Genomic DNA, 14,801 nt, shown 5'->3' on the forward strand with positions numbered 1-14,801 from the left:
CCATTACGGGACATCATGGGGCCGCCGACAAAAATAAACTCGCCTTGACAGAGACAGATCGCCTCGCTCATCCGCGAGTATACTATACGCGCGCGCGAATGCATTTCGCGTCTCTCACGATCGATAGATCGGAGAGCGCGGGCGGGGAGAGACTTGGTTGCGCCGGAAACCCCGACGAGTGGAATTGCGATTGTGCACCAGGATACGAGAATGTTCCGGTTCCTTTGGTCTTCTGGTTACATTCGTCGCCGGTGCGCGTGTCCATTCTCTGTCTGTCTGTCTACTATCTGTCCATTCGTTCGTTGGTTCGTTCGTTCGTTCGTTCGTCCGTTCGTTGTCTGCTCCAGCGCACTTCGGACGAGTGCATCGCCGTCTGGCCCCGGCCAGAAGGGTCTTTGACCGATTATCACTTGGTCTTTATGGTCTTTGAGGTTCTTTTAAACCACCTCGCCGCTTCTCTGCTCCGTGTCCGTCTGCCCTCTTTCCCCCTCCCTCTCCCCCCGACCCCGAACGTCCCCTCTCGCCCTCACCGTCGCCGCCGCTGGCGCCGACACGGCGTACACGGGGACCGAAGGGAAGAAAATCGGCGAGACGAGGAAAGGTGCGAACGAGCGACAAGGACAGCGGGCCATCGGAGGCCGGGGTAAACAACATCGTACATGGTACCCGCGAGTATACCTTCGCACAATGCGAAAGAAGCTTAATGCATCGCCGAGTGGGCACTCGTATACGCGGTCATATCCCGCCGTCTCGTCGAGTTTTCGGCACGGGCGCAGCGACGAATGAGGATTAAACTATGCTTATTGTTATAAGTGATGATTTGGCAGTTAGCACTCTCCTTCCACACGTGAATTAGGCTAGGTCCACAATCTTGCTTTAAGAGACCGTAAGCCGTAAGTTTTAAGTTGCAAGTGACGATGTATCGGTCACAGAATTTATGCTTTTAGGCCGTAAGAATTGGGTTTTGCTCAATTCGCTTAAGTCTAATGTGGGATCTACAATAGAAGTCGTAGGTGGTCGTAGGGTCTTAAGGGGATGCTGGAGTGACCAAATTATCACATTACAGTTGTATAAAAATCTTTGAATTGAAAAACAGAATAAAAAATCCTTTTACAGGATTAAAGTAGACGCAAAATTAAGAGATGGTTTTTTTTATTCCGTTCAGTCAATTCGAAGATTTTTATACGACTTTTATACGATTTTTATACGTAATGTAATAATTTGGTCACTCCAGCATCCCCTTAAGTCGTTGAAAATCGACCAATCACAGTTGATTATTCTTCTCATATTTGACTATGATTGGTCAATTTTCTACGACTTAAGACCCCTACGATTACACGACTTCTATTGTAGACTCCGCATAACGGTTAAAGCCTAAAGATTGCGCAAAAACAGTTTAAAGACAAAAATTATTGTCACTTAATCTCTTTCAACTTATGACTTAAAGCTTCTTAAAGTCAGGTTGTGGACCTAGCCTTATGTGCCCTGTCGAATTCAAATGTGCAACAGAAGATACAGAAGGTATCGCGTTGTCAACAGACAATAGAATGTAGAATAGATGAAACGTAAAATAAAATAGATAACAAATCTTCTAATTGGTAGACGTGAAATCATTGAATTATTTGTACAACAAAGATTCCAGCAATATTCTATCGATGTTGCAACATTCGAGTAATATTGCAGTGCCATTGTAAACGTTGCAATATTGCTGCAAGCTTTTGTATTACATGGGAGCGAAATCAGAGTTGTAATGCGAAAATAAACCAAAAAGATTCGAAATTAAATGATTTTGTGAGATACCTATAGATTTTATAAAACGGCGTGTAAGTCTGCAACGTAATCGATAAGGCGTTTATAATATTCTCATATTCCTTCACTACAAATCCAAGTGACTTCATTATATATATATTATAACTTTAGCGTAAATCAAACCGTGTAAACGTACAGAGAAAGGTTTCTTTGATTTAAAGAAATGTTTCTTTATTATACGCGATTAAAGAACAAATTTCTTTGATTTAAACATCATTTCTTTGATTTAAACATTATTTTTTGAAATCAAATAAAAAAATTAATTTAATTTAAAGAAATTATGTTTAAATTAGAGAAATGACGTTCAAATCAAATAATTTTTTTTCTTTAATTAAGGAAGAAACCTTTCGCTGACAATGAGTGTAGTCATATATATTACACAAAAATGAATTCACCATTTTTAAACGTGTATTATTTTTATACTAAATCACATACGAAGACAGTTATTATACACTTGGATTTAAAGTTTTATTCCATATACTTGCGTGAGAAAAGTACTGCCGTTCTTCTTATTTTTTCTTAATAACGTTTGACATTTCGCTTATACGGTGCAATGGCTGTGTCGGACTTGGTCAACATATAGGTTGCACACGATAAATAACGAAGAGGCTTCGATCGGAAATAAAATGTGTGCGATGTCGCCGTTGTAGCGTACTCCCTCTGGAGAGGTACTTCTGGATTCCTACGTCGAGCGTCACGAATTCATTAAGTAGCGAATTATTGAGGCCGATATCATGCGGTTAAGCTCGACTCTGACGTCTTTGTTGCTAAATAAGGAACGGGCCGGGGTGTCGTGACACCGATACCGTAATTTCGCCAAGAACAAAGAGAGGGTTGTGCAAAGATATATGGAGGGAAGGGATCGTCGTCGCGTAGATACGAAAACACGTGAGCGCGTATCGCCGCGCAGTATCTATTCCACGATTAACCCCGACTCCTCCGCTCTCCTCCTCCCCTCCCCCCTTCCCTCAATTAATTATTTTCACTGATGCGAAGTACGTCAGCATACGATCGTATGTCAGCATTCGGATGAGATACGTCTGTTCTTTCTTTTCTCTACGGAGCGACAATCGACAGATTTAATTTGATCAATGCCAGCCGAGATATCTCGCTTCAATGGGATATGAGTCTTTTATTTCGAAAGCGACGTTTTGAAAATCTAACTACGGATACGTATATCAATCAGGAAAAAGGTCATAAGAGTGTAAAAGCTTTTTTAGCTCGCAATAATCTGGTGATCTTTTTTGACTTTTTAATCCTCTTTTTCTCTCTTTCCATTTTACATGCGTACATCAATTCGTGTTAATTTACTTGCTAGGAATTAATAAAGAGAGAAAACATGCACTATTCTACTGAATAATCAGAATTATTTTAACTTGAATTTTGAAACAATATAAAGTATTAATTTCATAATAACGATATAGTATGAACTCAAATCTCTAAGACAAAACTTCTTTAAGAGAATATTCAGAGTTGAGGAAGTTACTTCATAAGTTGCTTTTTAGATTACATTATATGTATCTGTTGTAAAAATGGAGTACAAATAGTAATACAAAATTGGAGCAAATGATATAAAATATAAAAAATAGAAATTCCCGATCTTATACTCAATTTCTATAATAAAAAGTAACTTACAAGTAATTTATAAGGTAACTTTCCCAATCCTGAGAACATTACATAATATAATACGAAATAATATAATAGAACTTAAAATACCGTTGTTCTTTTTCAAAGAATATTCATATCATATCGATTTAATAGTTGACAATGATTGACAAACGTCATAGGATTTCATGTAAGAATTTCGCCACCCCTGCGGGAGGTACGCGAACTTTCAGCCTTTCAGCGCGTACGTAGTGTACGTTTACGTGCGTACTCGAAATCTCGAATCGCGAGAAAGGAGACGGCGCGCAGTCGTGCGGTGCGGAGCGGCACGGCGCGGCGGAGCATACCCGCCGGAACGAAAAGAGACGGAAAGCGACGAGCGCCGCCGAGACGAGACGAGACGCGACGAGGAAAGACGATGAGGGCCGACGAGGGTCGCGCACCGCGGCGCTGAACGCAGTGCCATCCGATAGGCAGCACCGCTTGCTCCGCGGATCTTCGGCTCGCTCCGGGTTCGAGCTCTCCCTGCGCTCGTTCAAGCTCCGCCACGCTTACTTCTCTCTCTTTCTCTCTTACTCCCTTATTCTCTTTTACTTTCTTTCCTCACGCACTTTCGTTCTCTCTCTCTCTGTTTTTCGCTCTTTCTCTGTCTTCAATCCCGCTGTATCGGCGTGGCGCGGCCGCGACGACGACCACGCGACGACAACGACGACGACGATCGACGACGACGACGACGACGAAGGAAAAGTCGAGCTGCCGCGGGTGGAAAACGCGGGACGCGTGCAGCGAGAACGCATCGCTTCGCGTGTGTCCGGCGGCCGCGTGTGTCGCGCACATCAGACCTAGACGTGTGTGAGCGCTCGACGTGCCGTCCGCTCGCTGCATTGCGAGCGTGTATACGTCGTCGTTTCTCGTCGCGCGACCAAAGAGAGGAGGCTCCCTTCCCCCGACCTGGATGCGCGGCAGTCTGTATGGTGCGTGTGTCTACCTTTCTCTCTCTCTCTCTCTCTGTCTGTATATCTGCATCTATTTATTTATCTGCCCGTCTGTCTGCGTCCACGCTCGTGTCTCTCTCTCTCTCTCTCTCTCTGTCTCGCGTTCTCTATCCGTCTGCCTCTATCTACCTTTTGTCGCGCACACTCCACTCCTCTCTCCTTCTTTCTCTTCCCCTTTCTCTTTCTCGACTGTCTGTCCTCTTTCGTTCGTTGATCTTACTCCGTTGCGTATCGTAGCGTCTGCATCTCCGCGATCCAGACGCTTCGCAACGTGGCGTCGAGTGAATTGGCTTAAGGAGACGTCGGCTCTTGTCACCGCTAGAACCCGCTTTTCTGCACGTATGCAAAAGATGCTCGTTCTCAGAACGCAACGGAGACACAGCATGGCCGCCTCTAGCACGAAACAAATCGGAATCCCTCGCCGGTGTCCACCACGCTATGTATGTTCACGGCTCGCCGTCCTGTCTTCTCACTCTCGCGTTGCGTCCATCTTCCTCTCGCTGCGTCAGCGCACCCTTTTCTCTTTCTCTCTTTGCGATTTTGCAGATTTTACGTGCATACATTTTACAACAGATTTTTTTTATACATATAATTTTATATATGTAATATATTTAAAAAATATATATATAAATATATATACGCATCTGTCGCGCACGCATCGTTTTTTCTTGCGTCGTGAAGTTTTCGCTCTCGTGCTTCATCCGCGCGCGTTGGTCTCGCTTGTTTTTACATTGCATCTCCGTTGTGCAAACGTGCAACTTTTCCTTTCGCTTTTGCTCTTCTTCTTTCTTATTCTCCTTCCTCCTCTTTCCATTCGAGCCTTCTTCACGACAGTCCGTCTATCTCTCTTTCGTCTTTTCTCTTTCTCTCCGTTTTGCATCTCTTCCACTGTTTGCATCTCTCTCTCTCTCTCTCTCTACCTCTCCCTTCCTCCCCAACTATCCCTATCTTGCTCTCTCTTCCGTATCGTTCGTCGGAGCACAAATAAAATCTCTCTTTCTCCCCTCGTTCTACGAGAGGAGAGCTCTCGCTCCGTCTCCCTCCCAACGGCTTTTTCTTCCCCTTCCTAGGTTTCTACATTAGTCTCTCGTTCGTGTCCCCTGATTGTGTGTTTCATTCGAAAATAGAACGTCAGCGCGCGTGCCGCGCACGCATTTTTCCCGCGAAAACAGCGAATTCCCGCTCGCAGGCGCGCTCGCTCTCGTACGCTCTCGTCCGATCGAGCGAGCGGCCGCACCGACCGGCTCGTACCAGTCGTACCCCTGAACGCGTCCTGAATCACGCATTTCGCGAGAGTTATGCGACCACCTCATAAGCGAGCTTGCACGCGTGCATTCACGCACCGGCTGGGCGCGTCTTCTTCTCCCTCTTCCTCTTCGTCTCAATCGTCGCGTATTAATCTCGCAGAAATCGCGAGAGCCTTCACGTAACCCGTGCGACGTCTCGGGAGATTTAATGAGCGTTGTGCCGATAATAATGAGCCAGGCTATACGAGCTGCGGTTAATTTGGAACTATCGTGATTACGATAGTCCTTTATTATTTTTGAGATGATTCGATTTTTATGATACAATTGCTATTAACCATCCGCCTGCAATCTGAGTCTTTTGTGTCACAAGTAAAATTTTTCTCTCAAATTTCTTCAAAATAAAGAAAAGCCGAGTCCAATTCCTTCTTCTAAAATATCATGTGACATCTATTTTATAATGTAAATAGAGATGTTTAAAAGTAACTCTTGTGTGTGTGTGTGTATGTGTGTGAATTTTCCTACATTTTTTGAAAGCCTCGAACAGTAAAAAACTTGGTCTGAATGAAAAGACTTAGACTGTAGACAGATGATTAATAAGATAGCTTTGATAGCAATTCTTATCGGTTAACGTTTTTAAAAATCGTCTTAAGAAATAAATCGTAGTTCTCATATAGACAGATTAAAAATGAAATGAGATTATCGTAATTAATATGATTGGATTACAAATTATCGAAAAAGGTTCGTGAATCGTATCGTAATTAATCGAAATTAGATTTAAATACGACTGAAATTCTATAAAATTCTATGACGATGGAATAAGTTATTTGATATTATGTAACATTAACGGATGTCATGAAGAATATGTCTATAAATATAAGTAGCGATATATCACGTATGAAATTTAATTATATTTTTCATGAATATATAATATAATATATTCTCCTCCTTTACGTTATCGAATTTATCACAATGCAATTTTGCGTTAAAAATCGAAGATTCTTCTCAGCGATCCGAAAAATATTTTCCTGAGAGCAAGTAAATCGTCGAGCGGTTTCTTCAGTTCACAAATCGAGGATAAAATATATATATTTCTTTAACTCCCTCTTGCGCTCCATTTCAAATCAAGTTCCGTGAAATTATCGGTCGTGCAATGAGATAAAACGCGTCACGTAACACAAAGGTGAACGCCTGTCCTCCCGTCGAGTAGGAGCGCGTGGCAGACGCGCGACGATATTTTGGCGGGAGAGTCGTAAAAATAGTGCCTCCGCAGTTTCCTTCCTTCAGCTACGGGACTATAATTAGCAGGTATTCCGCGTTTTACGTATGGCGGATACACGCGTGTTCGCGCGAGCGAGAGCGCGCGCGTGATCTCGCATTGGGGATAAGAAGATCAATCGGCCGCGTGCCGCAACGCGCGAGCATCTCCACCGTGCTAGACACCGACGCGAAAGCCCAATCGTTATCAGTCAGCATACACGAATCTCGCATTAGACGAGCCGAGTAGGAACAGATCCGTTTAGTATCCCGTCTCCCTCGAGGTCCCTACCATGCCGACTCTCTGCCACTAGGAATTTGTTATTAGAAGCGATAGCGGAGTGTCTCGTGACCTCACTACGAAATTTTAGAGCGTTTTGAGAACGACTTCTCAAAAAGAATCTCGAGGCACACCTATAATTTTCGATTAATGATGTATCGGGTGTATAGTCTCTGTAAAAAGTGATTGGAATTAAAAATTTTTGTTCTTTCCATATAAAAATGAATGTTACATATATATGAAATAGTTCAATAGGGTTAATATTTATATTTAATAATACAATTTAATAATTTGAATGAAAATATTCTCTTAATTATTTAAAAAAAAAACATGTTTACTTTTTACTGAAATAATTTTTGATCTAGGTTCTAAATCGCCATCAAACTTCTTGTATTACTTTTAAATATAGGTACAGAAAAATCCATATTTGTTTATTTTGTTAAAAAATATGTATAATTCATCCCTTATAATTGAAGTTAGAGATAATTTGATGACTTTGATTAATTTGATTTACTTGAGCAATATTAACAATATTAAAAATAAACCTTAAATGAAAGCAAATTTATGTCTCGTGACTAATTGAAATTGCACAGTAAAGCTCTTTAGATAAACAATTGGTGAACCCACGCTTGGAATACTTTTAATTTAACATAAATAATTGCTGTACAGATTTATTTATATAAGTTAAAGGTGAAAATAATAAATACGAGTTTCTAAAAATTTATTTTTAAATGACAAATATATTAGTTTATTACATTGAATGATTTGAAAAAATTATTATCTTTTTTATATACGCGATGAAACGTCGGAATTTTTTTACGAAAAGAAAATCATTTTGATAAACTGTTTTACTCTGTTCAAAAGTATTTTTTAATAATATAATTATCGATTACATGTTCAGTTTCCGGGCTCGATTTCGATTTTTACGGGCGTATGCGTGTCGTAGCGACGATGACGATGATCGCGACGACATCAATGACGACTGTACGACCCGGCCAACGGCGGCACCGTCGAGACACAGCCGATCGGGCACAACAATGTCCGCGCGGCGCGTGCTTATAAAAATAGCATTTTCGCGGTTTCTCCCTCCTTACGGCTATACTTAGCCCCGGACACCGGTGTCCCTCGGCGTAGTAAACAAATTTCAGGAGGGTCGACCCTCGTGTAACGAGAAGCGCCGTCCGTATATTCCTCACTCACTCATCTATTTTTTCAGCGCATGTCTCAAATATTTTTAGAGATAGCGCTGTGAATTTTTGCCGTGTCGGTTCAGGACAATATTCCACATATAATTATGTCATAACTTCGCTATTCTTCCTTTTAACATTGAAAGCCGAATTAAGAGAAATTTGGAAAAACTAGTTTTCATATCGCGTGTAAATTACATTTCACACACACACACAAACTATGTATCTTAATATATTTTTAAAAATTTCGAAGTTATGAGATGAGATAGAAACGAGTGGTTGAGAGTAGAAAGATATTAATGAATCAAATTCCAACATTGTATAGAGAAACTAAATTTTAGCTAATTTCGAGTAGAGTTTACTTTAATAGTTATTTGGAGCTTAACAGCTAAGGCTCGATCTCTCTCTCTCTCCTCTCTCCCCCCTCTCTCTCTCTCTCATTTCCCTTTATATTTCCTCCGTTACACTTTTAGATCAGTCACTCCCATCTAGACGCTCGTATTTCTGTGTTTCTTCGCTCTATGCAGATGGCTTGCCGTGTTACCTTTATTATACCCAGGGATTAGTTATTCAAGTTATTTGCTGCTAGCGAGAACACAAATAGTGCATAAGCATTTGAAATATAAAGTACGCGAAAGCGGTCGATTCTTTTCGCAGGGCATTTCCAGAATCGGAGCGTTGATTAATGAATGAGATATCGAAAATGTAGTAACTCATGAGAGATGAAAACCAAGCTTGCTGTATTGAGGTGATACAATGATATTTTGTGGCGTATAAATGATACTTATCGACATTAAGAGATATTTTCAAAGATTTTTCATAGCGTAATATACGTGAAAATATCTTAGATTGTTTGACGAAAGTTATAATGTAAAAATAGCTATCTCTTTCATAAGTTTTTGTAGTGATTATTTTAACTTCTGTTTTTTTTCCTCGAGATGAATTCCCTAGCGAGCCTTACAGGAAATGCACGTTTGGTATTCATATTGAGAGATACACGCATACATTATTATATCCATACTTACGCTCGTTATTGGACTGTTTAACCCTTCTATTCCCGACGGGATAATTGCGTCCCGTGAATAATTGGCGGCAAACGGTATACATGAACTTGGTATTGATCATGTTATGTTAACATCTCACGTTAACTTAGTACCGGATAAGATGAAAACTTTTAAACATTTATCTTAACATCTTTTTCTCAACATTTCCCATATTTTATATTTCTCAAAATTAAATTTTTCTTCAAATTTAGTTGCGAATATAATTAAAGTATTAAATTTTGTTATTTATTAATTGAACTTGTATAATATTATAATTTTTTATGATACGGTTATAATAGAAAATTAAAATATAATTTAAAATAATAATTCATTTATTTAACTATTAAATACAACAAATTAAATATTATTATATTTATTAGATATTATTATATACATATAAATTAGATATAATTTAAAGAGAAGTAAAGAAAAACTCATGTCGTTAATAAAATTTTGATAACATAACGTATATCAAGTGATATTATTTATTAAGAAAAATAAATTAGAAAAACAAAATAAAATTGGATGAAAATCTTATATTATTAAGTACTTTAAATTCAATTGAGAAACTATCAAAGGAAAAAAAGCGCGAAGAATAAATGCGTTTCTATAAAGGATTAAGTAGAAAGGTGTATTGATCCAAGTATGTTTGATTGTTTCAGATTGCGCTGTAATCCTTTGAACACTATTTGGATATCGTCTGTAGAAAGCAAGGACGCGGAGAAGGAAGAGGAGGCGTGAAGCGCGAGCGGAAGATGCCGCGCGACGCAGCCGGGCAACTTCAATGCGTCGAGCATCGTCGGGACGCGAGTCGCGGCACCGACTGTTCACGGGGTGCACGATGATGGCGGAATGCCCGTGGACAGGGTGCACAGTATTGTCCGGCTCGTCGATCGAGTATACGGTAAAGTCGATCGCCCATCGCGGCGGCAACATCGAGCGCAACAGGGGCAGCAGCACGTGTTTGGGACGCGCGACGGGATAATAAATGCCAAAACGGCACGACGCCGGCACGAGCCGAGGTGGATCAAACGTGGGGACGCGAGACACAATTGTCGAATGCGGGCAGGTGTTCCAGGAGAACCGCTGGATCGCGTGGTTGCATGTAAATCGCGAGGAAGAGGAGCAGGAGGAGGGAGAGGAGGAGGAGGAAAAGAAGACAAAGAACGTGAAAGTTCACCGTCGCGAGCGGATCGCGGACAGCCGGATTGAACGGCCGCCTCGCGGATTCTTATCGCACGGCAGGGGATAGCGGGAGCCACCACGGGGGCGGGGGTGGGCTTGCCCCTGCTTCTTCTCGTTGTTGCTCTTCTCGACGATCTCACGCACGTGACGACGGCCGCGCCGGTGATACTCGAACCGTTAAATAGCGTCCATCCAGTAGCCGACGCTACTACGCCCGTTTACCTGCCGCCGCGATCGTCCGATTATTTGTTCGCGTCGCGCCCGTTCCGGAGGGCGATCAAGCGCGCGTCCAGCCCTAACGACGTCGGTTCCGAAGGTTACGCGAATCAGGGAATTCTGGATCATCTTACATTGGCGACACGCCTTTCGCCTTCGTCCGCGCCATCCTTGACGTCACCCCTGTCATTAACGTCGCCGTTATTGTTGACGCCGCCGCTGTCGTCGTCGTCGCCTCCGACGTTATTGAGACCGTCGCCGTCTTTAACGCCGCTGAATACCGTCGTCGTCAGACATCAAGATCTTTCCATTCTGACGCCGAGTCGTGACAACGAGAACGAAGAGATCGTAGTGCGACGAGGAAGAGCGAAGCGAGTAGCGATAAGCAAGAGATCGAAGCTGAAAGATCAACCCTCCCCGAACTTCATCGACCCTTGGCCGGAGGCATGGCGACGTGCTAACGAACACCCTCCGCAATCTCGTAAAGTGGAACCCGGGCCGTCAATCGATGAAAGGGTTCGCCCTGCAGTTCAGACTTTTACTCCGCTGTTAGAGCCCGTCTTCGAGTTTGGAGGATCGATATTGCGTCCGGAAAGCTCCCTACGAGATATCTTACTTCGCGAAAGTGCTTCGAAGATAACGGCGACGACGACGACGACGGCGGTGGCGACTAGAACGATCACGCGGAACATCGTGTATCTCGGTGCGACTCAGCACGCCAGAAGCACCGTGCCTGAGAAAAATGACGTCGAGAGAGTGACCGAGGACCGAGTGGAAGGTGATAAGAGAGGAAAGGAGTTGGTGCTCGTGAGAAACGAGGATAATGGTGCGGTCGTAGTTGGTGGTGATAGTGTCATCGAGTGGACCACGACAACAGTCGCCGGGCCGATGTTATCGTCGCGGTCGGCGTTCTCCGGAGACGATGTGCAGGTGGCCGAGCGTGTAAGGGTGCGCGCGAGTTCTGAACGTAGCTCATCGAAGGGCGAGCAAGACGACGAGGAGCAGGTCAAGGTCACCATCGCGCGCGACAACGAAGATTCATTTGCATCGTCGACGACGACGACGACGACGACGCAGCATCCACCACTGACTCAAGACACCTCTATGGAAGCACGTGAGTGTTAAATATAAATTAGATTAATGTCTCGCTTAATGTTGAAAGGGTATAGAATAGGAAGTAAAACTAAATTAAAAATTAAAAAAGAAATTGCTTTTTGTACGAAAATAAAAAATTTTCTCCACAATAAAATTGAGATATATTATTTTATAGCTTATATATATATTAATAATATATTATTAAAGATTTCTTTAAAGTTGCAAAATTGTGCCTAGAAATTTTTAATGTACAAAATAAAATATACATGGAGGAATAAATCCTTTGAACAGTAAGCCGGTTATTTATATTTGAAATAATGGTAAGATCTCTTTAGATAATTCTGGAATTCAATTCTATCAATTAAATTGCTATATTTTTATATTTACTAAACACTAAAATTACATAATTATATTAATGACGAGAGATACAGAAACTTAAAATATATTTACTAGATAATGTGCTATTAAATTTATTAGATAATTTTTGAAGAAACGCTTTTCTGATTGCTTTAAGTTATATTACAGACACTAACTTTTTTAATCGCAACACGCAAACTTTTGTCAACAACAAGTTTAACAAGATATCGCTCCATTCGTTTAGCACAAGCTAAAAAATAAGAAATGTTTTTTCACTTTGAAAGCCGTCATTCTATGGGAAGCAATAAGGCAATGCTCTCGTGTTGATTCTTTAAATGCATCTGAATGAGACTCGCGCGCATATCCTTTCGCTGGTTTATCGCTTCGCTAAAATCCCTCTGCTCACCCTCTGTATATTCGCATGAGAAATAGCGCCATGCTCGTTTTGTCATGCTCGAGCTCGTGTTTACAGGAACCGCAGGATCTTTGGTCAGAGTTATTTTTAACTATTCCAATCGTGCACCATCTTCCACAATCCGGTCCTCCCTTGTGCTCCTTTTTTTCCGTTTTGTACCTTTTCGTGCATCACCTCACGCTTCCTTTCGTTTACGACGACCAAAACAGAAATCGGAGCACTGCTCACGTTCATACTTTTGGCTGAACCAAAAGAGAAGGGAGATAATTTCTTCGAATTTACTTCTCTTACAATTAGTTTCACATATCAGTTTTTTTTGCTTTTTTATATTATTGTGAAAATGCTCGTTTTATTCGCGCATAGAAGATGATAGATTTTCTGATAGGCTTTGCACTCGTTTGACACTTTTATCCATTACATTCAATTAAATCTTCGATAATGAGAGGATAACAAATAACAATTATTATTTCTTTTATTATTAATATATACATCTTTGATGATGTAACTGACGTTAAAACTGACATTTTCAAGTATCAGTTCAGTAGTAAATACAATTTTCGAGATAAAGGATGAAAGAAACTTTCCGCAAAAGTAATCTAATTTGTGTAATGAATATACATAATCGTGATGAATTTATCATGCGCCATCACACACACACACAAGTCAGAATTAAGATAAGGATACAATAAAGATTAGTGCGCCAATAAGAGACAAACAGAAATATATATATATATACATATATACAATACAGAGAGAGAAAGAGAAGAGTCGAGGACAGGGCCGCACGGCTCGCGTGTTCTATCTCGTGTTTTTGATTACGTCTGGCTACGTACACGAGTCGTGACTCCGCGTACAAATCAGACGATTATAGTTCCTTCGTGCACCGGTCGAACGTATTCTTCTTTCTTCATCCTTACCCCTTTTATACCCTATCACTCCCTTTTCCCCACGTGCGAGTTATACAGCGACTATAATGCTGGGCAACTACGACGATGGGGACGACAATTGAACTCTCTCTCACCGACAGCGACCATATAAACTTAACTTTCAATTTACGTACGAGAGGCAAAAATTGATCTTTCCTTTACAAATTAACTGCAGAGATATTTTATTATCAAAAACTTTGCTATAACGTTTTGACTCATGCGTTATAATTGTAATAAGCTAATAAGAAATGAAGCATTTTTTTCGGGCTTTTCGTTATATTTTGTGGCCTCTATAAATATGTATTAAATTAACCCTCCAACGTTTTTTTTTTACTGTTTTCCTTATCTAACGGGATCATATGGTGATTGAGTATGTTTTCAAAGGGTTTTTGGACTCTAAAAGATTTGAAAAATTCTGATACAACCCGAAACTTTTTCACTTTTGCGTATAACATGTCCGAATTTGAGGAAAATTTAATAATTCAAAGTTGAAAATTTATCTGGGTTTTTAAAGCCCCGGTTGGATCACGGAGAATTAATAATTAATAAAATACCAATACATTTCGCGTTTGGATCGTCGTAAATGTGAGATAAGGTATAAATGTTAGTTGTAATTTATTTATATCTATGAATATACATCGCCACGTTAATTTAATAATTCGTTCGAATAAAACTTTCTGATGTGTTTGTTATCGAATTTTTACATTTACGCCGGCCGATTCCCGTGTTGAAATGTACGCTGTTCGTACATTTGTATCATTACTTAACGCGTTTATTTCCGTGCTCCTGCAAGAGAGCGTAGAGTCGTCCTTCTCTTTTACGATCTAATTCGTGATCTGGACAGTTCCCAACGATGAGTTCTCGTGACTGCGCGATGCCCAGTATACCCGGTATAAGAGGAATGACTAAATGGTCTGAGTAACCGGTCAGGCATCCCAAAACTCGCGATTTATTTTCGTATCCCTAGAAAAGAACTGACGCACCGGTGGAGAGAAAGTACTGTTCTCGTTGTATGAATTCAAAGAAATACCCCGGCGAACCAGCACGAATTCTTTACGAAAATCCGCTGAAAAGACCATATAATTTTAGTAATTAACTACAGTCTTATTTCATATATTATAATATTAGAATTATTAGAATTAGCATTCTTCAGATTTAATTAGAATCATTGTATATGAGTATCTCTT

General features: G+C 41.0%; 1 protein-coding gene and 1 pseudogene across 1 annotated transcript in view; both read left to right on the top strand.

Annotated features, from left to right (window-relative positions):
• The first annotated feature begins 3,889 nt into the window (after positions 1 to 3,889).
• Positions 3,890 to 10,694, top strand: LOC108723784 (uncharacterized; annotated as a pseudogene).
• The window catches only part of LOC108723783 (Transport and Golgi organization 8), a 73,736-nt gene continuing 69,574 nt past the window's right edge, over positions 10,640 to 14,801 (top strand). The window contains exon 1 of the mRNA XM_018449741.1: positions 10,640 to 11,935. Coding sequence (XP_018305243.1) covers positions 11,710 to 11,935 — 226 coding nt within the window. The 5' untranslated portion in view covers positions 10,640 to 11,709. The remainder of the gene's footprint in view (positions 11,936 to 14,801) is intronic.

Source organism: Mycetomoellerius zeteki, unplaced genomic scaffold (genome assembly GCF_001594055.1).
Source record: "Mycetomoellerius zeteki isolate Tzet28-1 unplaced genomic scaffold, Tzet1.0 scaffold25, whole genome shotgun sequence".
Taxonomy (NCBI): domain Eukaryota; kingdom Metazoa; phylum Arthropoda; class Insecta; order Hymenoptera; family Formicidae; genus Mycetomoellerius; species Mycetomoellerius zeteki.